Source organism: Procambarus clarkii, chromosome 21 (assembly GCF_040958095.1).
Source record: "Procambarus clarkii isolate CNS0578487 chromosome 21, FALCON_Pclarkii_2.0, whole genome shotgun sequence".
In the NCBI taxonomy this organism is placed as follows: domain Eukaryota; kingdom Metazoa; phylum Arthropoda; class Malacostraca; order Decapoda; family Cambaridae; genus Procambarus; species Procambarus clarkii.
Genome location: NC_091170.1, coordinates 31,647,494 through 31,671,047, shown reverse-complemented (window position 1 = coordinate 31,671,047; position 23,554 = coordinate 31,647,494). Strand labels below are relative to the sequence as shown.

Genomic DNA, 23,554 nt, shown 5'->3' with positions numbered 1-23,554 from the left:
TACCAACTTCCCTAGCACAAGACCTTCTTTATAGTAGGAAAACTTGTCACTCTTCCTCCTAATCAACACCCAGTGTACATAAAAAAAAAATTGTGTGATTTAATGAATCACGATTTACATATATTCTTGATCCTCAGAAGGTGGATGGTGTTGTGACATTTGTAACTGCATCAGATATCCCAGGCAAGAACAGCTTCATTGTTGGTGCTGGAGCTTATCCAGACCCTGTAAGTATGACTTTGTAAAGTCTTTGTAAAGTCTATACATACCGTGTATAAATTAGATACCGTTAAGTGATGGAATAATTCATGTGTATTATTCCAAAATATTGATGAAATGTAAGGATGAAACAAAACATTTCATTTCAGATTTTTGTGGAAGGCAGAGTTAAATATGCTGGTCAGCCCATAGGTCTGATGGTGGCTAAGGATAGGGACACTGCATATCGTGCAGCTAAACTTGTCATAGTTGAGTATGAAGATGTGAAGAAGCCCATCCTGACAATCAAAGAAGCTCTGAAGGCAGGCAGACATCATATGGCTATGAATATATTTCTTGGCAAAAGTGAACCTTTTACGTTTGGAGATGCAGAAGGTTTGCAATATTGTAATTGTTGTACTGTACTGGTGTAATTGCTGTACTGTAAAATATAGGCCAGTTTAATTGCAATTTCTGAGCTCTTGTATTAGTTTGGTCTCCCCTGCAAGATTCCACTGTGTCCTTGGACATCAGACCTTCCAGTCATGTAAGAGCAATATGTTGCAGAACAAATCATGCCTTGGCAGAGTGAATGACTTTTTCATGAGTATCGCTTGCTTTCCTTTTCCAGTTGTCTTTCTTTATGTACAAGAAGGTACAAAGAGTTGTGATAGTACCACTGATAGTTGATAGTTTTTGTACCACAATCGCCACATTAATGATTGATACAAAAAAAAAACCTTGTTTGCAAACAAACTTTCTAAAATGGTAGATGTTTGGAACAAATTGAAAAGGTGGTGGATGCCAAAACTGTCGGTAGTTTGTGTCGTATGAGAGTACCGGGAAGGTGAGACATCGCAAGCGTAGCACTATTCCTGTAACTACACTTGGGTAATTACAGCCAAAAGCACAGAAGACAGCCACCTCAAGAAAGTGAAGAAACAAAAAAAAAAAAGGGAGGTAGACAGAAGGGGAAGGGACCAAGCCAAAACTAAAGCAAGGGCAGGCAGTGCTTGCAAGCATGTGAGCAGAGCTGCAAAAAGAAGTCCACAACCACCCGCTAAGAAGTGGAGCGAGTAACTTGGGCACAGCCTCCTCGGCTTGTATCATGGCAACATGGCCACAATACCAGCATAAAAGCCAAAACATCCATGCAACCCTAGGATTGGGCAGAGAAATGCTCAACCACAGCTGTGAAGCAACAATGGAAGCAAAGTGTACAAAAGTACTTGTGAACCGTCACAACTGGGGCTTTGGAAAGCAAAAGTAAACATAAATAAAGTACACTTTAGCATTAGCTTTAAATTTTTGTATTTTAACTATGACTGAAATGTATTATTGCTTTAAATTTAACCTAAATGTTATCAATATTTACTGAAGTACTGAGCATATTTAGAGGACTCATAAAATTGTTTGATTCTACGTTTTCAGAAGCAATGAAGACGGCTAAACACACACTAACAGGAGAGATGTCTCAGGGCACTCAGTTTCATTTTAACATGGAGGCTCATGCTGGTCGGGTTGTGCCAACAGAAGATGGATATAATGTGTTCAGTACATCTCAGTGGCCAACAGAAACACAGGCAACTGCGGCTCAGGCACTGGGCATATCGACCAATAGGTATGGAACCTGATCATTGAAGGTGTGCTTCTCTTGCTGTATCACTTGAAAGTTTAACTTGGATGTTCTTTCAGATGTTTTCTCCTTGGCTGAGCACAAGTAAATTGTGTGTATTGTCCTGGACTATTCTCAAGTCGATTGTGAATTAATTATTATTAACTGTTATTTAAAAGCATTTTCAAATCACACAATTAAAATTATGAATGAATTAAATTCGAAATTATAAATTAAATTATGCTAAAAAAAATCCCCTGTGATAAAATGTATGTACTCTTTAAATAGCTAGTAAAACGCTTTTAATTACAGTACACTATACAGTACTGTAATTATATAAATTGCCTTGTGCAAGGAAGGGAGGGGGGGGGGGGGGAATCCAGCATTGAATGTATGAAAAGTCCCACAAATGAAAGATCATTTGTTTTCTCATAAATTTTTCTTTATTGTACATAGTAGTGCTAGTTTTATCGACTTGTTCATTGCATTTGGCGCACAGTATGAAAGCCAACAATAAAGCTTTTTCTTTTCTTAGTCTAACACATTATAATCCTCTGCCTCCCTCCCTCACATCACTCTCCCTGTAAAATTTTCTGGACATTTCCCTAATGTATCCTTTTTTTATTTCCAACAAATATTTTAGCATCAATGTGTCTGTGCGTCGAATTGGTGGTGGTTACGGATCCAAGATTAGCCGTCAGCATATAGTTTCGACAGCAGCAGCAGTTGCAGCCAGAAAACTGAAACAGCCAGTGCGTGTTGTGATGGACCTCACTGCTAATATGACTTATGCAGGCTGGAGAGAACCCTATTACTCAAAGTATGAGGCAAGTATAATTTGTCCCATACTTAGTGAATTTTTAACACTATACATGCTGTGCAAGATGGATTTTTACAAACACTACTAAGTAGTCATGCAACCAGTGTGATGGAAAATCCAGAGAGGGGCACCTCAACCAATACTCCTCTTGGGAATTGGCCTGTCTTTGGCATATTTAACACCTCGAGGCTTTCCTTGTAATACTTGCTTTTTAGGTCTTGAAGCAATTTCATAGCATGTCTTTGTATCCTTTCCAGTTTATTAATGTGCTTCTTGAGATATGGGCATCATATGGGCTGCATATTCCAAAGTTGGTTTCACAAAAGTCATGAACAATTTCTGTAGTATTTTACCATCCATGTATTTGAAAGCAAATCTTAAGTTAGAAAGCATAGCATATGTTCTATGCACAATGTCCTTCATATAGCGAGTCTACCATTCAGAACTACTTACAGATTTCTTTGTCAAAGTTCTTTAATGCCTTTCCATATAATTAGAAGCTTGTATGTGGCCTATTTTCTCCTAATCCACAATCTATAGTGGCTAGCTCGGAAAGTTTTTTTTGTCTTCTCTAGTTGCGTGTTCATATAGTTCTGTATTCCTTCTGGGAGATTGTTTATATAGATGAACATTACTGGTGCAAGAACTAAACCCTCTAGTACTACTCTAGTGACTCTTCTCCTGTTTGATAAAGGGTCTCGGTAGTAGGGTTGGGTTTTTTCTTGACTCTGTTGGGAATCCTGGGTTCAAATCCTTGGCAGGACAGAAATGGTTGGGCACACTTCCTATCACCTAATGGCTCTTTTCACCTGGCAGTAAATAGGTACCTGGGAGTTTGCTAGCTTGTTGTGGGGGTTGAATCCTTGGTAGGGTCAGTAATTTGATCTTAGAGGGAACCTTGATTTAAGCTGAATGTGTGTGTGTGTGTATATATATATGTATACATGTGTGTATGTATATATATATATATATGTGTGTGTGTATATATATATGTATAATGTGTATATATATTGTCAGAAGTCTGCTTGTCACCCCTCCAGCCTATAACAATTTCTGAACAACCTCTTGTGTGGGACTGTCAAAAGCTGTCTTTAAGTCCAGATAAATAAGTCAACTGTCCCATCTCTTTCTTGTAATATCTGTGGCTCTGTAATAAAAACTAAGTAGATTGTTACACTGGGTCTTTGTTCGAAAGCCATACTCTGTTATTGCCTACATTCTTGGCCTCCAATAGTGCTTAGTGGGTGGTGAAGCAGAGAGGCATGGGTTGGTGAGAGATTTGTGACAAAGGATGGGTAGGTTGGGACTGGGTGGGAGGGTGAATTTGGATGGATGAATAAAGAGTTTGGAATTATAAGAGGAGGGACAAGCGAGGTGAGGTTTGAGATTCCATTTATCATGTGGGTCAAAGCCTTTCCTGTTGTCTGTCCTGTATTGTAGCTTTTAAGCTTGAAGCTTTTGCCTCTTGTGGGATTTACATTTGACCTAAAGTGGTGGGCTTTGAGTTTGTTCAGTATTTTAAAGGTCTCGGTGATATCGGCCCTGCCATGTCTGGTTTGTTAGTCCCGAGGCCCTTGACCTGTTCTAGTACGGTATTAGTCGATTTGTTTCTGGAATGATTTTTATTGCTCTGCTGAATATTTTCCTAAGGAGTTTTATCCTTTTCAAGGTCAGGTTTTCATGCTTGAATATAGTAGTCCAGATGGAAGTGTACCAGGGATTGTACAACCTAATAAGTACTGGTAACAAAAGTAAAAATGTACTTCACTGTACCTGTGTGTGGTGCTACTGACCACATGCAGGTCACTACAGGAAGCTACTGGACTTGGCACTTTCTTTTGATAATTATTTGTACTGTATGTTAGATTTTTGGATTTAAATTACAAATGTTTATTAAACTGTCACAAACTGATGTGAGCTTGAGAACTATCTTATTTCCTAATACAAACTAAATGATATAAACAATGCATTTTTATAGGTTGGCTTTGATGATAAGGGGAAAATTGAAGCTCTGAAGATTGAATTATATGGTGATGCTGGCCATATCTCCAATGAATCTGCTGTAGGGTTCTTATTTGCTGCCATCCAGAATTCCTACTATATTCCCAATTTCAATTTTACACCTGCCAATGTGAATACTGATACTGCTGCCAATACTTACTGCAGGACACCTGGTGAGTGAGATTTTGTTGCTGTGAAGATTTAAAACTTAATATTTAATGATGCATGTTGGCAAAATACTGTACTTGTTCTGAACTCTCCTGCTTTGTTGTTTCATAAGGCAAGATCTACTATGTAAGTGATTGAGACAATGAAGACTACTCAGTGCTGGCTGGAATGACCTGTAGAATGTAAATTTTTCAAAATTTTCAATTTCTTTGTCGGGGAGCCATTAAGCCACAGCCAGATAATTGTTGTGGGGCTTTTAATTTTGCCTTATTGTTTTACCTATTTCTAATCCCTTTGTGGCTATGGCCTCAGTTTGGTTAAGGACAGATTCCTGGTCCTTTGCTTTGCAAGAGCTTTCAGTTACTTTGTGAAAGATGGCCATCTCCATCTTGTTTTTGTCATCAATATGTTGTGCTAAGCTATACCCTTGTACTCAAAGAATGAGTAGATGGCTGGGCCCCATGCAGTTGACTTCCCTGGGTCTGCAATTCTCATTCTCTTCTGCTCTTCTGGGTTTTGTGGCATAGGAAAGTGGTCCCTTCTGTATTTTATTCTTCCTTTGTTTTCTCAATGCAGATGTAGCTATTCTTGCATATATGGAATGATGACTCTCCTTTCTGAATTGGTCATTCAGTCACTCCTATGCCCTCTTTGACACTGCTTACCCTGTACTTAATTCAGGGGGTGGCAAGGGATTGAAATAGAGGCGAGAACAATGGCTGCATCAATACATGGCTGGTTCTACCACCTGGTATCAGGGGTTGGTGACAGAGCAGTCAGTTAGTTTCTTATAGCAGAGAATTACCTGGCAGTCTTTTATGTTGGTTATTACAGCAAAGAAGTTTTGACATTTGAGTGTAGTGAAATGATCTTCAAATCTCTCTTGTTTAACTACAGATGGTGGGGGCGTTTAAAAAAAAACAAAAAACAATGTTGAACCAGACTTGAGAAAAGGTTGCATTAACCCAGACTGGTTTTTGCTATCCTAGGAAGGGAGCAGGTGTTTGCCTAAGGAAGTGATGGAGTAACCAGCTCAGAAAGGAACATTTCATTTTCATTAAGTTCCTTGTTTTTTCTTAATAGGCCATGTGGAGGCTGTTGCTACAATAGAAAACATCATGGAGCATATAGCAAATTATTTAAAGCTTGACAAGTTGGAAGTGCGACTTATTAACATGGTCCCGCCTCAAGTCCCTCGCATGAAAATTCCACCACACGAGAGGAATGTTGTAAAGGAAGATATTCTTCCATTGCTGATGAAGAAGGCTTCAGTCGTGCAGCGGCAACAGGAGGTGGATACATTTAACATGGTGAGATATGAAGGTTGTATACAGAATTGATTGCTTCTCACTACCTTCTGGGATTCATACATACATACTAAATGTGTAAATTGTATCACAAAAAGCACAAGAATGTGTAAATAAGGATGGACAAACTATAATAAACCAAATAAGCAAATTTTTCTTCTATGTTAATTATGGCATTTTACTATATTTAGGAAGGTAGCAAATGTTTTATTTTTGTTGTAATGACAACATATGTAAATGTGTTTGGGTATGCAGTTGCTCTGTTATTGCCTAGACCCTCCACATGGGCAGCCATGTAAAAGCTTGAGATGTAAGAGGATTGTGCTTTTCAGTTGAATGTCTAAAATCCTTGAGGATGATGCTAAATATATTATTACATAGGCTTAGAGCATATAACATGTTCTGATATCAATGGTTTCACACATTGGAAATATTGTTAAACTAGCAGTTAAATTGATGTGATATTACTAATAGGAAATAATCCCTTGATGGTTAACTACAATTTAAGAAAGTTCTTTTACATTATTTCATGGCTACAGCAGTGTATTTGAAGTAATGAAACTTTGCATGTATTATGACAAAAAATTGAGCCTTTGCAGGCGATGAGTCACAATAACGTGGCTGAAGTATGTTGACCAGACCACACACTAGAAGTTGAAGGGACGACGACGTTTCGGTCCGTCCTGGACCATTCTCAAGTCGATTGTCGATTGACAATCGACTTGAGAATGGTCCAGGACGGACCGAAACGTCGTCGTCCCTTCAACTTCTAGTGTGTGGTCTGGTCAACAAATTGAGCCTTTGTTCAGTGTACTAATGAGTACTACCATAATAAAACTGAATACCTCTATGTACCAGAGTTATTACAATTGGCAATGCACATGGCTTAGTTTACCATTGTCGGACAGGAAGCCTTCTAGGCTTATTGAGGTTCCCTCCTCCCTCCTCTCTAGGCCAATCACCGACGCTCGCCAGGATGCAACCTACAACAGTTGCCTAAATCAAAGGGACCTATTTACTGCTTGCCTAAGTGTATGTCCTAATTCAGAGTACAGCATTTTAAATGCAGTTCAGTATTACTGATAATGGAAATTCTGCCATCGGATTGTCCTCGCCTCAAAATTGACTGCCAGAATATGAACAAGTTATAATCATGTAACATCAAAGTTTTTATGCCAGTTAGTTAAATTTTTATGTATGCAAGAAGATTGTTGAAGATTAATGTTGACAAAAAAGTAAAACCCAGTGTGCAAAATAACGAGACGAACAGAACTTCTAGAAGTGGTTAATCAATTTAACTACCTGGGTTCTGTAATTGAGCAGAAGAGTTTCTCTAACAATGTGAAACCTTCAGTGGAAAATCCTATTGGTGGCTAATGCCTAGTATTTTATACTAGATGCAATTTAAATAACTGATAGAAGCATACTTTTTAAAGGCATACATGAAAGGCCTGATTTGCTAATAACATATAACCGATTTAACAATATGCATTATTTAATACAGAACAACAGATGGAAGAAACGAGGACTGTCTGTTCTTCCATTGTGGTATGGGTTTGACTACCCATCAATGTTCCGCTACGGTATGCAAGTCACCATTTATGAACATGATGGTACAGTAGCCATCTCTCATGGAGGGATTGAAATGGGACAAGGAATTAACACAAAGGTACAGTAATTGCTTTTTAATAAAAATCATTAGAATACAGTACAGTATCTTCAAAAATTTGTATTACTTTCAATATTGTCCTCTTAATAAATGAATGGCCTGTTAGAATGTGTATTTTAATCTGCAAAGCTCACAATATAAAAAGAAAAATTTGTATACACTAGGAAATTGAAATAGACGCGTGTATTTTATTGTGAAATGTTCCTTGAAGGTGGCTCAAGTTGCAGCGTACGTCCTGGGCATACCTCTGGAGCAGGTTGTGATCAAAGCCTCCGATACAATGGTGGGGGCCAACTCCATAGTGACTGGGGGCTCCTTTGGATCAGATCTCTGTGCTCATGTAAGTAAAAGTATAATTGACTGTCTGTGTGATAATTAAGGAAAGGAGGGTTCACATATTGTACTACATACACACTAAACTATGGGGATTTGCACAACCTTTGCTGAATTTCTACTTTGGTTCTCTCCAAGTATTTAATGCACTAATAATTTTTTCACTTTAACTTAACCCCAACTTAATTGCTTTGTACAGTTCTTTGCTCATTTTATTGTACTGTCTCCAGACTCATAAAGGTTGTGCAAATCTCGGCCTTCACCATTTTCTCTTTCATGGGTTTTGTAACAATTTTGCTGTGAACACAATAGTGTAACTAAAAAAAAAAAAAAAAAAAAAAAAATAACTCCCACAACCATACTTGTTCTTTCCCTATAACTTGAAATTACAGGCTGCAGGCTATATCTTTGGTGTACCATATCTCCTATAATCTTTAAATTGTGTAAATGTTTGTCTCAAATTCTATACTTTGAAGAAAAGAATAAAAAAAATTAATGTCTGCATAAATTTTGGGGCTTTATTTCTTTTAAAGGTGACGCTGCTCTAATATGGGTTGTAATTTGAAGTAATTGCTGCTTGCTTCTATCCACTCTACACTAAAATATACTCTTAGAGCTACTGTATAATATATTGTTGCTACATAATATAACCATGTAAGCCTACCTTACCCCTAAATGTCAACCCATGTCTTGCTATTTTCAAACAATACTGTTTGATGACTAGGCATTGTATGTACTAGCTCTATCTATAAATCCAACTTTGTTTGTAACTTGCCTTGCATGTAAAGGTATGTTACTTTTACCTGAATAAACATTTGATTTGACTTTAATATTGAGAGAATGAGTATAGCATACTCATTTACATAAATTTGAATTAAAGGCATACATAAAAGGCATATTTTACTAGTAACATTTTAAATTTACTATCTACATCCATTAATTTTCAGGGTGTGAAAATTGCCAGTACAGCCCTTCGTCAGCGTATGGATGTCATAAAGGAAAAAATGAAATCAGAGACGGGAAAAGATCCGTCTTGGCTGGAGCTGGTTAAAAAGTGTCACGCTGAAGATGTGGACCTGTCAGAGCGTTACTGGTGAGATTGAGCAAGTTGAATTGATTGGTTGTGGCATGGTTAAAAAATTTAGAAGTGTTTTTATTTATATATTTTATTTTTTACTCCTCTGTTAGCAGGTTGTGAACTTTCCATCCTATAACTCGTGATAAGCCTTTCAGAGTTCCTCTACCCAGTAAAAAGACAAATATTCACTTATTTTAATTTTTTCCTTGCATTTTGCATACAAATTAATAAATCTACAATGAAGAAAAATATTTAATTTTATTTTTTGCACATAGGCAGGAATGACTATTTTGCTATGGCCGGTGAAGTAGGGTTAAGACCTGTGCTACGATTTTCCATGTAAATATCCATTGTGAAATGTTTGAACATGTATTAGTGTGCTAGAGGTAGATGCATAATTTGTAACCATATTCATAAACAGGACTGCTGGCAAGGAGCACCCAAAGCGTTATGACATCTGGGCCGCTTGCTGTCTTGAGGTTGAAGTTGATGTTCTGACTGGAGTATACATGGTAAGACCTATAATGAAGTTTTTTCACCTGCTATTGCTTGAACAAAATGTAATCATTTCAAAATACATGTACTGTAGTAATAACGGTACTGTATTGTTAATACAGTAGCCTAATAAATTTGGCACATTTATCTGAGGGCCACTAACACCCTTTGCGAGAACACACTAACTTCTCCCTTTGCGAGAACAGGATGCTGGTGGCTAGTTGAAGGTCCCTCCATTTGCCTTGGTAATCTATTCCAGTTGGATTTTGAAATTAGTCTTGGTATTTATGGCTTCAGTGGGTAGGTGGTTCCAAGAGTTTATTTCATATATTTAAGAGTTTATAAGAGTTTTCACTGTGGGTGAAAAAGCCTCTTGTTCTCAGTCCTACATTTTAGCTTGTCTAGCTTGAAACTGTTGTTCCTTGTTTTTATGTTTGACCTTTTTGAAGAAATTTTTGAAGAAAGTGTTAAAAGTTTCAATAAGATCTGGCCTCTCATTCCTGGTTTGCAGTGTTGTTAGCCCTGTGGCCCTCAACCGTTCCTGATACAAGAGATAACTTTGCTCTGGAATGATTTTTGTTGCCAGGTGTTGCACTTTCTCCAGAGCAGCTATGTCCTTCTGAAGATGATCTCCAAACTTGGATACAGTAATCTAAATGGGGGCTGCACCAGATATTTATAAAATTCAATCACTGCTTGATACCTGCACTACCTTCCTTTTCTTAACATCAAAGGTAGGCTTGATTATTCCAAGGGTTTGGTTAGCTTTTTGTAACTGCTGCTCCTACCTTCTATGCAACTTTGTGAGTAGTGGATTTTGACTCAAAGGTCTTTTTCTTCATCAATCTGCTGTAATGGAAGGTTATTAATTTGGTAGTGGTGGCATGGGTTGTTATTCTCCACATGCAAGGTATTGCATTTGTCAATTTTAAAAAGCATTTGCCAATCTTCTAACCATTTGTGGAGTTCATGTAGGGCTTCAATATCATCATTATTTCCAACTTTACCATATATCTTTGTGTCGTCTGCAAATTTGATGTGGTTAATTATATTCCCATCTGTCATTTGATATAAATGACAAAAAGGGTTAGGCCAAAAATGAACCCGAGTACCTCACTTGCCACATTTCTCCAGTCAGATTTGAGCCCATTTAGTAGGACCCTTTTTCTTTGTTTCAACCAGTGTTTTATCCATTCTAATATTGTACCATTTAATGCATGAGCCTGTAATTTCCTTGCCAGTCTTTCATGTGATACCTTGTCAAAGGGTTTTGATAAGGTACCTTATCAAATGCAGCTCTTGGCCACGACCCTCCTTTCCTGCCATTCTTCTCCCATGGATCGCCCAAGCCACTTTTCCTGTTTTCCAGAACATCTGATCTTCCCTGTTTCTAGTGGCCCCAGTAGTTTCCCATTCTCTTCTGTTTCCTGGGATTGTGGGTTTTTGCACAGGTGGTCCCTGCTTGATGGGACATACTGGTTAAGACCCCAAATAATGTGAACTGCCATCTGGAGATGATCAAGCAAATCATGGTTAGGATATTTACCCAATGGCAAAAGTTTTCATGTATCCGTAGGGGTGCCTAATTCACCATTCACTTATTGTCATACCTGTTTCTTGGTGGGCTGTTTGTCAGTTTTGTGGTTCATCTCTGATCCCCCTGCTCTACTTTACTCATCTCGTGGAGTGAGCCAAAAGGCAAGTAAAGTGTCTTTTGGTCCTGGCTACAGGTAGATGATGATAGGTTTTGCAGGCCTGGTGTGTTTTGCCAAGGCTACTGGGGGCCAACCACAGAAGCAGATAATTATAGTACTATATACAAAAAAGTTTTATTTTTCTTTGTATTGATTTAGGCATTTCTTATTAGAAAAGCAAATATTTACCATTAAGCATTATTACACATTTATTGTTTAAGTTTGTTACCATTAAAAGTTATTCCTGTTTGTTTTTTTACATAAACTACATTAGGTGATATTTTAATTTTGCAGAAATTATGGTGTATTTTGTTCTTTGGTGTTAAATAAGTCACCTGTCATTGCCCATATACTGAATACAGTACAGAACTTGTGTTCACTCCACCTTAATGTGGATTATGGCGGCCCAAGTGTGCTGCTACGGCTTCCTAGTTGTTAACCCAAGAGCCTGCCAATGGTGGGATCTGGACAATGGGGGATAACACTGTACTCTTGTACTGTGAAACCTCTAACATATCCAGTGTTTATATTTTATATGGACATTTTATATTTTTATTACTGCATTTTCATCTTCAGATTAGACGTGCTGATCTGATAGAAGACAGTGGCCGAAGCATGAGCCCCTACGTTGACATTGGGCAGGTAGAGGGTGCCTTCATCATGGGCCTTGGGTTGTATACTTCAGAGATGGTAAAGTTTGATCCACAGACAGGCCAGAAACTCTCAAATGGTACATGGGTGAGTATTAAGCATTTGCATATACAGTATATAACCACTGTATGTAGGCATTACAGTAATTGTTGAAGTTGATAGGCCTGGTGAAGTCTAGAAATTCAACTAGGCAAGTATTTTATGTTGATTTAAATTTTTTTGTATTGCTTATATGGCATGTATGTCGGTTAATAATATTGTACAATATTAAAGTAAAATGATATGTATAGCCATTGTTCATTGCCATTCTGTATATTTCTCACACTTTATTCATGTCATTGCCTTCACACAAATTTTACTATATGAATAGTTATTGTTGATAATAGACCAGAGAACTGTATTAATAAAATAAATTTGTTTAGTGATACCCTCACAAGTCTAATTTGTATTAATATTTTGTAAAAATATAATTAAACATTTAATGAATAATTGTATCCACACAGGAATACAAGCCCCCAACAGCATTAGATATACCAGTAGACTTCAGAATTACACTTCTGCCTAATACAGAAAATCCATATGGTGTTCTTGGATCAAAGGGTATGTAAAATATATTTTTTATAGTCTAGATCATGCAAAGATATTTTTTATGGAAGACTTCTGTGGAATTTAGCTTTCTTTGTATTTTTTTAGTGAGCAACACCGATTTTAGTATATGAAGCTAATGACACCATATATTTGATTATAAAATAACAGTGAGAATTAAGTTTTTAAATTGTTTGACCAATGTGGGTTCTGTGATTTAGTAAGAAATATAAGAATAAGAGGAGAAACACTAAAAAGCATACTGCTTACCTTGACGTCAAAGGTTTACGTGACTTCATAGGGTTTAGTTAGTTTTTTTATTTACTGCAACTTTCAGTGATTGGTTGAGAAAATAACCTTTACATAATAATCCAGTCTGAAGATACAAAGATAACAATGCACATAAGAACTACCAAATCAACATTATGATGTCCCACATTCAAGGTCTTGCCTTTTTCAATATTAAAAAGCATTTGCCAGTCTTTCCATTTGTGGAGATTAGATTTTCTGTAATGCCTCAATATCATTTTTGCCTCCCACTTTACCATAAATACCTGTACAGTACAGGGTTCTTTTGTCTATTTACTACAAAGTGCACATTTTGGTTTAAGTTAGATGGCCTTTGAGAAGCTATCCCATGATACTTGTGTACCTTTATCTCGTGTCATATTTTGCAATCTCTCAATTTCTCCTCAAAAGGAAAATTTGTAGCTCAATTTTGATTTTTAAGAATTATATTCCATCTTGGGATCAAAGGGGACTAGTTTGTAAAAGGTCGAGAAAAGTAGTTAAGAATTATAAATTGTGTAGAATACACAGAATGAATATAAAGATGAAATGGTGAAAAGTGTGGTCCTTCTGATGTTACAAATGCCTTGATTGCAGATCATTCTCTAGCATAGTTTCCAGTAAAGGATGTGAATGGTACAAACTGTGTGTGTACATGCACAATACTGGTTTACCAGACCTATACTTTGTATATCTATATAGATATTTGTAAGGTAATGGGTTTTCTTTTACTGTAACTTTAGTTTGATGTACATTGATTAGTGTTTGCACATCTGTCTTGCTTCAAAATTTTTAATCAAAAAGCATTACACAGTCTAATTATAAATATTTGCAGCTACTGGAGAGCCTCCATTGTGTCTTTCCTACGTCGTTGTCACTGCTCTGCGCCATGCCATTGAAAGTTTCCGTGCAGCAAATGGAGACACGTCATTTTTCCAAATGGGCAAGTATCAAAAAATTAGAATTACTGAAACTGTTAGATACAATTAAACAAGCTATTATTTTAGATACTGCATTTACTTTCAGATTAGCAAGAACTTATTTTTTTTATTTTGAATTGTAAAGCCTAAATTCAGTATCGGTTAAACACTAAACACCCCCCCCCCACACACACACACACAATAATGGCCCAGGAGGTTTTTCTAAAGTTTTGACGTGATGATCCAAAATACTAAAATCGTGTCTTTAACATTAAACCTACACTTTAAAAAAAATATACTGTAATGTCATAAACATATGTTGAATACATCTTCAGTGTATAGTGCTCTGTTACTGTTTATGAATAGATAACCAAGACGCATTCAATATTTATACTATTTTTATGTTCAACTTCGAGAGCGGTTTGACTGGATTAGTTCAAATACTGAATGAGCATTATTTTTAAAAAAGTACCATATTGGACAAAAGCACATTCAGAGCAAAATGAATTTAGGCTGTTTTACATTAGGAATTCTGTTTGTATACAGGACTAATAATATGAGCATTTAATTCAAAGCATGCCCAATTCAAATATTTGTATTGTCATATTATTAATACAGTATAAAGAAAAAGAAAACTATTGTTCTATACTCACAGTATTTTGTTCAGATTGGTAATTTTTCCAATGTTGTTCACATTTACAAATAGGTTTTATTTAATCTTAGCAAATGAACATAATTGCCATTGTATCTCATGGGCATTTAGAAAGCTAAATATGGGAAAACATGAATTACACACCTCATGGCTAGGACTAACTAACCACTGACAAATGCCAAACTAGAAAGCTTGGCAAGGATCAACTGACTGAGGGGGGGGATTAAAATAGTTACAGGAAAAAGATATTGGTTGGGAGTAAAAGGAATGAGAAATGCAGAGATGAGAAAAATCTTGTTTACCAAGAGGAAATTAAAGATATATAGGTTCAAAGTTTACTTGGTAGTTCCAGTCAAGTTAACAGCAATAACCAGGAGGCCCCCCACCCTCCCTATAAAAAGTACATGGAGCTGAAAGGTTGCCCACAATTAAGAAATCCAGAACAAGAGGAACTTTTGATGAGAACTTTAGCCCCCCCCCCCCCCCTTTCCCCTATTGTCCAGGCTAGTTGGACATAAAGAACAAAGTTTTTTAAATGTACGACATGTACATTTTGGATTGTGGAATAATTTCCTCCCTCTTTTTCCTAATTAGGAAAACCAGTATGCTGTAGCATAGCTGACATCTTGGTATATTTGGAAGTTTAAATTCACAACACTATTTGTAGGATAAGTACAGTAATGCTAAAGGAAGGTGTCATGCCAGGGAAATATAATATTCTGTCACAGAATATTTGAAATTTCCTAGCATTATATCAGCCAGGGTGCCAGTACAAGAACAGATACAATAGATAAGTGATGTATATGAAAGGAAATGGATTCACTGTGGATTTTATCAAGGGACATATGAAAAGGAATACAGTGGAACAGCGGTTTTCAAATTGTTTGGTTCTCGAGCTCAATTTCTTCAAAAAACTTGACTCGGTACTCTAAGTTTGCCTTGGTGATAGTTTCTTAATATACGTATGGACCGACCGAGCACATGGTGCACTTCAGTTTACCAGTGTCTCCCACATGGTGATGACCATGTTGGAATTCTTTGTGAAAAATGTCATTGTTTTTTTTATGCTTTTTTTGGTTTCTGAACATAAGTTCTTATTATATATCACACCATGGGTTCTAAGAAAGTCAGTGGTGAAGTTCAACCTAAGAAAATAGTTGAGGATGACCATAGAGGAAAAGAGAGATTTGTAGTGAGATAATGTGATGTCTCACTACAGACAAGTGTTAAAATGTAGGGGAAAAAAGTGTCTATAGACATATTCTTAGTAAGACAAGCAAGCAGTGAGCCACAACCTAGTGGTATGCCTGCAAGATGCTTCTTGAGAGAGTACCCCAGAAATATAAAAAAAATGAAATGGGGAAAATTCATTTCGGTTTTCAAATTTTCAGTTTTTCGAATCGTCTTTGGGAACGGATTAAATTCGAAAACTGAGGTACCACTGTATACAGTAATTGTGTGTGATAAATACCTATCTTAGCCAGAGACATTTCCCAACATCCTGTGTTGATGGCAAACAATAGATCACATTAGAGTACGTAATTTGTTCACAATAGCCAACCATCCATTTCTCGTAAGTGGTGGATTGCATTATGAATGATAAAGCAAATTTCTATCTCCAATTTCTACCCTACAAAATGAGACTAGCAAATGTCCTCTGTACCAGCACCCACAAGGTCATTACAAACACCACCAATATGACTAGGAACTACAGTATAACCAGTTAAGATTCCAGGGGCATGAGAGCATCAAAGTTAATTAAGAAAAATTATCATTGATACATGAAATGTAACTTAGTCTATGTAAAATTGCATAAACCTCTGCAGTAAAAATTATCTTTGGGGAAAGATAGCACATAAAGGTTTTATTGGGAGAAATAACAGAGCAGTCAACATGGACAGATTTAGATCCATCCATAAATTTAGCAAGTGTGTGAATGGAAATTTTCAGGATAGTAGAGAAATAATACCATGCACTTTCAGTGATTGGTGTGTCAGTACTAGAATATTAATTCTTTAGGGAGGCCTGCTTCTTTTTATTGTTTGTAGATATGGATCATCCAAACCTAATGATTTTTAGAATGCTAAGAATGCAATGGTTTTCACATCACTGAAAATATACCTCATGTGTATATATATTTTAATAGGCTGCCCATTGATGTATATTGTGTAAATAGCTAATTTTTTTTTCCCCCCAGATACTCCCATCACAGTAGAAAAAGTTCACCAATTGTGCGGCATAAACACATCACAGTTCCAGCTGTACGAGTGAACGATTCAAGACCGAAGCTTTTCAACACCAAGTTTACATAGCCATATTTATACTTGCAAGTAGATCTTGTTTACTAGTAGTACTAGTTTACTGTATTTAACATGGCTTATACCTCTAATTTAAATACAGTAGTTTTATCATGTGCAATTATTCATAATTTTTAGTTTAGGCATTAATAAGTAGGTAGAACAATCATGATGGGCCTCTGGTATATTTCTATCTGACTTAATTGCTGGCTGTCACATTAATATATATATAATTTTTTTTTTTTGTTGCATTTCATGCTCATTTTGTTGTAATCCTGATACAAGAGATGACTAAGATCTAATATTATTTTTGTTGCCTGGTGTTGTACCTTCTCCAGAGCAGCTATGTCTTTCTGAAGATAAGGTCTCCCATGCCTGGATGCAGTAATCCAGGTGGGTGCACACCAGGACTGGTACAATTGAACAACAATTTTTTTTTTTCCCTTGAGGGTAAAAGGTACACTTGATTATTCCCAAGGTTTGGTTTGATATGATATACCCATGTACCCCAATTGTCATCAGTACAGATTATGTGAATTACATGAATTTCTTGTAATTGAATGTGAAAGTTTCTTTTAACCTTAACACAATGTTACTGGGAAGACTGAATTCTGATATTAATGGTAATACTTGCTTGCTTGGCAATAAATTTAATTAGCTGAATCAAAACTTGGAAACATGAATAGAAGTAGGCTTGGTACTTATTGGTATTGGTACAGCAAACTTTTTCAGATTTTGAGCCTTAGCTAAAATAGAATAACATTGCAGCATGAAATAAGAGGATTCTATATTACTGACACTTTGGTGGATGCCAAAACCATCAGTAATATTAACCTCTTAAATTATTCTTATGGAATAAAACTTTCCATTACTGTTTTTTTTTTTATCGTTTGAGTCAAAACTAACATAGAAACTGAAGTCAGTAATTCATGTTCCTAATATATTAATAATGTTAGAAAAGAACTAATTTTGAAAGAAATATTTGAAAACGAAAATTGCTCTACCTGTTAGGCAAATGAGGCCATGCTTACTAGGCCAAGTAATGCAGGTCTGGCATATATATAATAAATATACAGTATATTATATATAAAATATACTGTATGTTTACTTGCTAGGCAATAAAAAAAATATAACAGTAGTTAAAGCTTTCTTTAAAATTGTCACATTCACAATTATAAACTCCAGTTATTTGTGCTTTGTCTCGAAGCATCTTCATTAGGCAACAGTAGAAACAATGGATTAGACCTATATGATAATGCTCTACAACACACTAGTTACAAAAATGTTCTTGTAAAAATGACCAAGTGTACATCTAAATTTTACCTAACACTGAACACAGTCATCCTATTAGCCTTTTGCCAATTCTTTTATGGGTAATGTGAACATTAAGTATATGAGCAGATAGAATAAACAGACAATATGTTTGTGCGGTAAGCACATGAAGTACTGTGTCCCTATAAATATTACTCGTCTTTCATCAGTCTGCCAACATAATTGTAGCAAATGTGAGACACTGTAATTAAATATAGGTAATATAACTTTAATATGCACCATCTTCCTTAGTTATTGAACAAAACTATATATGAATAAAAATTAATTTTTTAAAGCATTAAAAATTACATAAGAGCTAATTTACTTGCACTAAACAATTTCATTCTTACCAATTTGTTTGTATTTCTAAACAAAAAAAAAAGAGCACAATATAAACAATCATGACACACTAACTTTAGTGTGTGGTATGATGTAAGGACTGAGAAAAAGACCACAGTTATAAATCTTTTTGCCATTAGAAGAAAATGACATTAGCAATCATTTTTCAATGGGACTCGAATTGCCCATTAAATAAAATAAAATTAGGCAACTGCATTTGACTCATTCTCAGTGATTTCATAATACTACACAAGCCAATCAATATCGTTTCAAAAGCTCTACACTCCAAGGCTCGCCTATCAAGATTAATGTGGTCACCAAAAACTGTGAGGGAGGTTTCCTAAGGGCACACATGTGGAGGGAATAAACTCGTACATTTGCCCGCAAATGCCTTTTCCAACAAATTACTTGGAAACTACAGAATAATGATAGCTCAACTACTCTTGATAGGCTGGCTAGAGGGGTGACAAGAGCCGATGCATTATAAATGCATACTGCATATCTTTAAAGATCAGACTCAATTTTCTTACATCTTACATAATAAAAATTCAGTATTAAACATGTAAATGTGTTTTTTTCTTTTGCAGATAATAAACAAAAATGCAAAATAAGCTGTCAAATCTATTTTAAATAGTATACATATAAAGACAATTTTAATACTATTTTAAAATCCTCAAAAATCCAAACAAAGACTTTTAATAAATAAATTCAACAATACAAAACTATAGAACATTTTCAGTGTTAACTAAGTGAGGTACTTTAATATGTTTAATTTATCAAATTGAACTGCTGCTTCTACAAAATGTAATGCCACATTGTTACTCGGTCATAAGTCTAGACTGTCTAGACATAAGAAGTCTGCTACTGTATTAGCAATGTTTGTGAAGGCAAATATATGAAGAGCATTACTTGATTACACATGGTCATGATACAAGTTGACTTTGGTAACTCTGGACAGGATACCTTAGCACCCACACACACAAACAACATGCTTCACATTTATCCTCGCATGAAATTTTAATACCATTTACCTTGGAAAACATAACCAAATTCATTAAAGGAGAATTTAAGGCTGTCTGAAAATCCATCCTGAGGATAACTAAAATGATGTGCATTAGGTGTTAAGTCTTCGAGCTGTACTTCTCATACTGATTCAAATATGCATTTATGTTGTATTAAGTCAAAACCTCCAGAATGTATTCCATTTAGGATCAATCACTGAACAGCTAAATGGAAAACTAAAGAAAAATATTTACATTCTTCTAATAAAAATATTCTTTACTAAGAAAAAGAATCCAAAGAAAGAAAAAATTACCTTGTAAAATTGAAAACTATGTTGTCTAATCTACTTCAAATTATAAAAGCATATCAGAGTATGTCAATACACATTTAATAATGACTAACCACCTGGAATATACTACAATGCATAATAAAAGAAAGGTGAATCATTGTGAACACAGCTGACGAGTATCAATGGGTATGTTCTGAAAATAAAGTATCCATTAGAATTACATAATAGTTGATTACTCATCACTGCCATTGAGAGCACTTCCTATTTACTACATTGATAGATGTGAGCAAAGAGCTAGCACACAAGGCTTCAGTGGTTAGGTCAGCAACTATCACCCTAATGGAGAATGTACTGTAGTTTATGAACACATCCAATATGCATCATGATCAGGGCACAAGTTGAGTCTTTAGCTCCCTTTTCTATTCTAATATAAATAGAAGTCAGGAACCTATAAAGAATGTAACCTGAGAGTAAAAACCCACTGATCTTGTCACACAGGAGGATAGCATAGTGTACCCTTCTCGCATGGTAAGTTGATCTTGCCACACACATCATATTGCACCCCCCTCCCTCCCCCCCTCATTTTAAATTGACCTTTTTAAACACCAAACTGTAAATGTTCTGGCATAGGAAACACTATGTTAAAGCATTATATTATAAAACATTTGTTACTACATCACTATGCCAAGTCCTGATGCAGACAATATGCAACTTGACTATATTATATCTTTGCACAAAAATCTTTCAATTAATTCCACATCCAAATTGTATTATTAACTGCAAATACTCAACACTTGCCATTTTTCCTGAGGTAATGAAGGAGAGAACATATGCATGATTAAATTGCCCATAATAAATGGACATCAATGTTCATTAGATTGAAGATGGATCTCTGAAAATACTGAAATGTTCAAATATGTGCCATGAATAGAATTGTCACTTTACAGATAAAATCTGATGTATACAACAAGAAATTTATATAGAAAATGTGTGCAGTATGGATGACAAATTTTAATTCCACTTACCATGCAAATAAATGCCTGAAAGGAATAGGCAGAGATATGATTCCAAATATTCTATAGAGCACTCTTCCTTACAAGTCAACTTTACTTCTTTTGAAAGCATGAAAAATCCTTTCAACTGTGAAGTGAGTAGAGTCTAGTGCAGAGAATGGCTAGGTAATAAGAACACTAGTGTTGCCTGTGAACCCCCCCACAAATAATGAACACATATCCATACTTAAAACTATATGTACTTTACTATTTACATTGTTTAGTAGCACATTTATGCAAGAGCCTTGATATAACACTTGACTGACAGTTGAGGTAGTAAACTGTCCTGTGAATCTATCACAAAACATTCGCTAGTGACAATTTGATAAAGTGTCACATCAAGGAACTTACTTAACACACAATCAGACACTCTTGACATGGCATACTATAATACTCCAACTGTCATGCCGAGTAGCTTCTTTACAGATATGAAATTAACAGTAAAGTGCTGTTTTAAAAATCTTAATAAATGATGAAAACCTAAATACAATTTTGTCACATCCCATTGGGCTAAGTATATTTAAAATCATGTAAATAGTCAATAATCTTGCAAATAAACTACCAACATGACAGTGGAAGTTATGATACAGTTGGAACAATCACTACAAAGACATCAACTGTGTTTCCCAGGACCCTGGTATTAACCATGGGTATGTAGACAACCATTATTCTGAAATCAGAGGGGGGAAAGGGGCACCTATAGTGACGATGATTTATGTGAACAAACCATTTGATCAATAAATAGTTTACAAATGCTGTACTGATATGGCAAGCCACATCAGTATTTAAATAATTTATCATAACATCAAACTGCAACTAAACATGCAGCCAAATCCTACCTGCAGTTTGTTCTGCAATATTTTCTCACCTTACATAACAGCTCACGATAGTACAATACTGTACATTTTCCTCGAGTTTTCCACAGGCTGGAATATGAAGACGAGATTCACTAATAATGCTGAGTAACAATTTTGTTTGTTCCTGAATAGTAAGTGTTATTTTCTGAGTGCTTGTGCGTCCAAAATATAGAAAATAGCTATTATTCCCCTCTAATTTTGCTTTGACCTTTACCCCAGACAGCTTAGTCACATGTCTGGAAAAGGAGCCGGCAGCCATCAAGTATCTTCAAGACATCTTCCTTAAACTGTCTGGGTTAAAGATCAAAACAAACTCTAAGGAGGGAATCACAATGGCCATTTTCTATACTTCAGAGGCATAAGCAACCAGAAAGTAAAATTTGCTACACAGGAACAAAACTGTTACATTGTATAATGGGACAATTGCACAAACTATAATTCATTACAATGCAGTTTTTACTGTCCACATTCCTTATTTCAAGAATTTATTATTAGAATAAGATCTATCTTACATTTCATGTAAAATCTGAGCCCATCCCATTGTTAATAAAGATACAGTAAAGGCTTTCAGCATTTTTATGAAAGGTTTTCAAAAGCTTACTAGTTATAGGCATATTAATAAGGATAATAAAGATGCTGATTATTCAAATCAGAATTAGCTATACTGTAGAATTTCTCAAATTGTGTGACTCGTGTAATTCAGACTGATATCCAAACCACAACTGAAAATGCCATTTCTTCATTTTCAGTTGTGGGTTGGATGGCAACTCTTCAGCCACATTATTGTGACTCGATGTCTGCATGGTGTCAGTATGTTTTTTCAGTGGTTAAATTTTAAAAGATTAAAAATCTTCTTTTCTAGTATTACAACTGGATACCTAAAGGCTTCTGAAAATGCATTTTAGATCTTCAAGGCCTCAGCTGTAAGTGTATGGATGGGTCCTCACTGTAAATGTATGGATGGGTCCTCTATTGTAAGTGTATGGGTGGGTCCTCTACTGTAAATGTATGGATGGATTCTCTACTGTAAATGTATAGGTGGCTCCTCTACTATAAGTGTATGGGTAGGTCTTCTACTATAAGTGTATGGGTGGGTCTATGCCCGCACAACTGGCTGCCAAGTGCCCACAATCAACATCTTAATTAGCATATAGCTATAAACATAATACAGGTCAACATGCACTACCAACTAATCACTTAATTATAAACACTGACTGAATGATAAGTAGGTGCTGATAATACATTTTTAATATAATTCTAGGGAAAAGTAGGTTGGAAAATAAGAACAAAAACAATTTTGCCTGAAACAGTGGGTGCAACAAAGATACAGTTATAGTGCAGATAACATTTCAACGAAATAAAACGTAAGGTATATTATGCTGTTTTTATAAAATGTAATTATTTACTACGTATTTTGTAGCAGAACCTAATGCAATCATTGGGAAAGTATGGTGCTGCAAATACTGTAAATATACTGCAATTTCTTGTTATCAAATTTTAAATCAATGCCTGCACTGCCAACTATGCTAGTTTGGACCCAACTGTACTTGTGTGAGTGACTGCATTAGCAGCTTATATAAACACATTCTACTTGCTGTCTTCTTTGAGTGACAAACTGCATGTAAGGATAGGGTGATTAACACATTATCTGGCAAACTAGTTTTCCTATCAAAATTGGTTTCAGTCACGCAAAATCACAGAGCTCTTCACACAGTAAAGTCGTATATAAGTTTTCTTTATAAACCTTATAAAATCCTATCTACATTTTACTAAGAATGCTAAGTTATTCTCAAAAAAGGCATTCGTTCTATCATCAAAATGTACCTCTATAATCTCCAAACTAGAGAGATTGCCAAGATAACCATTCATGCACTTCTTATAAAAAGAAATATGATCACAGACAGAATCTTTACATAATAAATGAATAACATCC

At 35.7% G+C, this 23,554-nt stretch overlaps 1 protein-coding gene across 2 annotated transcripts in view; it reads left to right on the top strand.

Annotated features, from left to right (window-relative positions):
* LOC123760653 (uncharacterized) overlaps positions 1–17,332 on the top strand; it is a 38,607-nt gene extending 21,275 nt beyond the window's left edge. For both annotated transcript variants that reach the window (XM_045746412.2, XM_069328275.1), the window contains exons 14-27: positions 138–227; positions 369–594; positions 1,630–1,819; positions 2,457–2,640; positions 4,612–4,807; positions 5,886–6,112; positions 7,614–7,778; positions 7,990–8,118; positions 9,059–9,204; positions 9,611–9,701; positions 11,955–12,116; positions 12,533–12,629; positions 13,738–13,845; positions 16,672–17,332. In XM_045746412.2, the coding sequence (XP_045602368.2) occupies positions 138–227; positions 369–594; positions 1,630–1,819; positions 2,457–2,640; positions 4,612–4,807; positions 5,886–6,112; positions 7,614–7,778; positions 7,990–8,118; positions 9,059–9,204; positions 9,611–9,701; positions 11,955–12,116; positions 12,533–12,629; positions 13,738–13,845; positions 16,672–16,745 (2,085 nt within the window). In that variant the 3' untranslated portion in view covers positions 16,746–17,332. The remainder of the gene's footprint in view (positions 1–137; positions 228–368; positions 595–1,629; positions 1,820–2,456; positions 2,641–4,611; positions 4,808–5,885; positions 6,113–7,613; positions 7,779–7,989; positions 8,119–9,058; positions 9,205–9,610; positions 9,702–11,954; positions 12,117–12,532; positions 12,630–13,737; positions 13,846–16,671) is intronic.
* Positions 17,333–23,554: the final 6,222 nt, after the last annotated feature.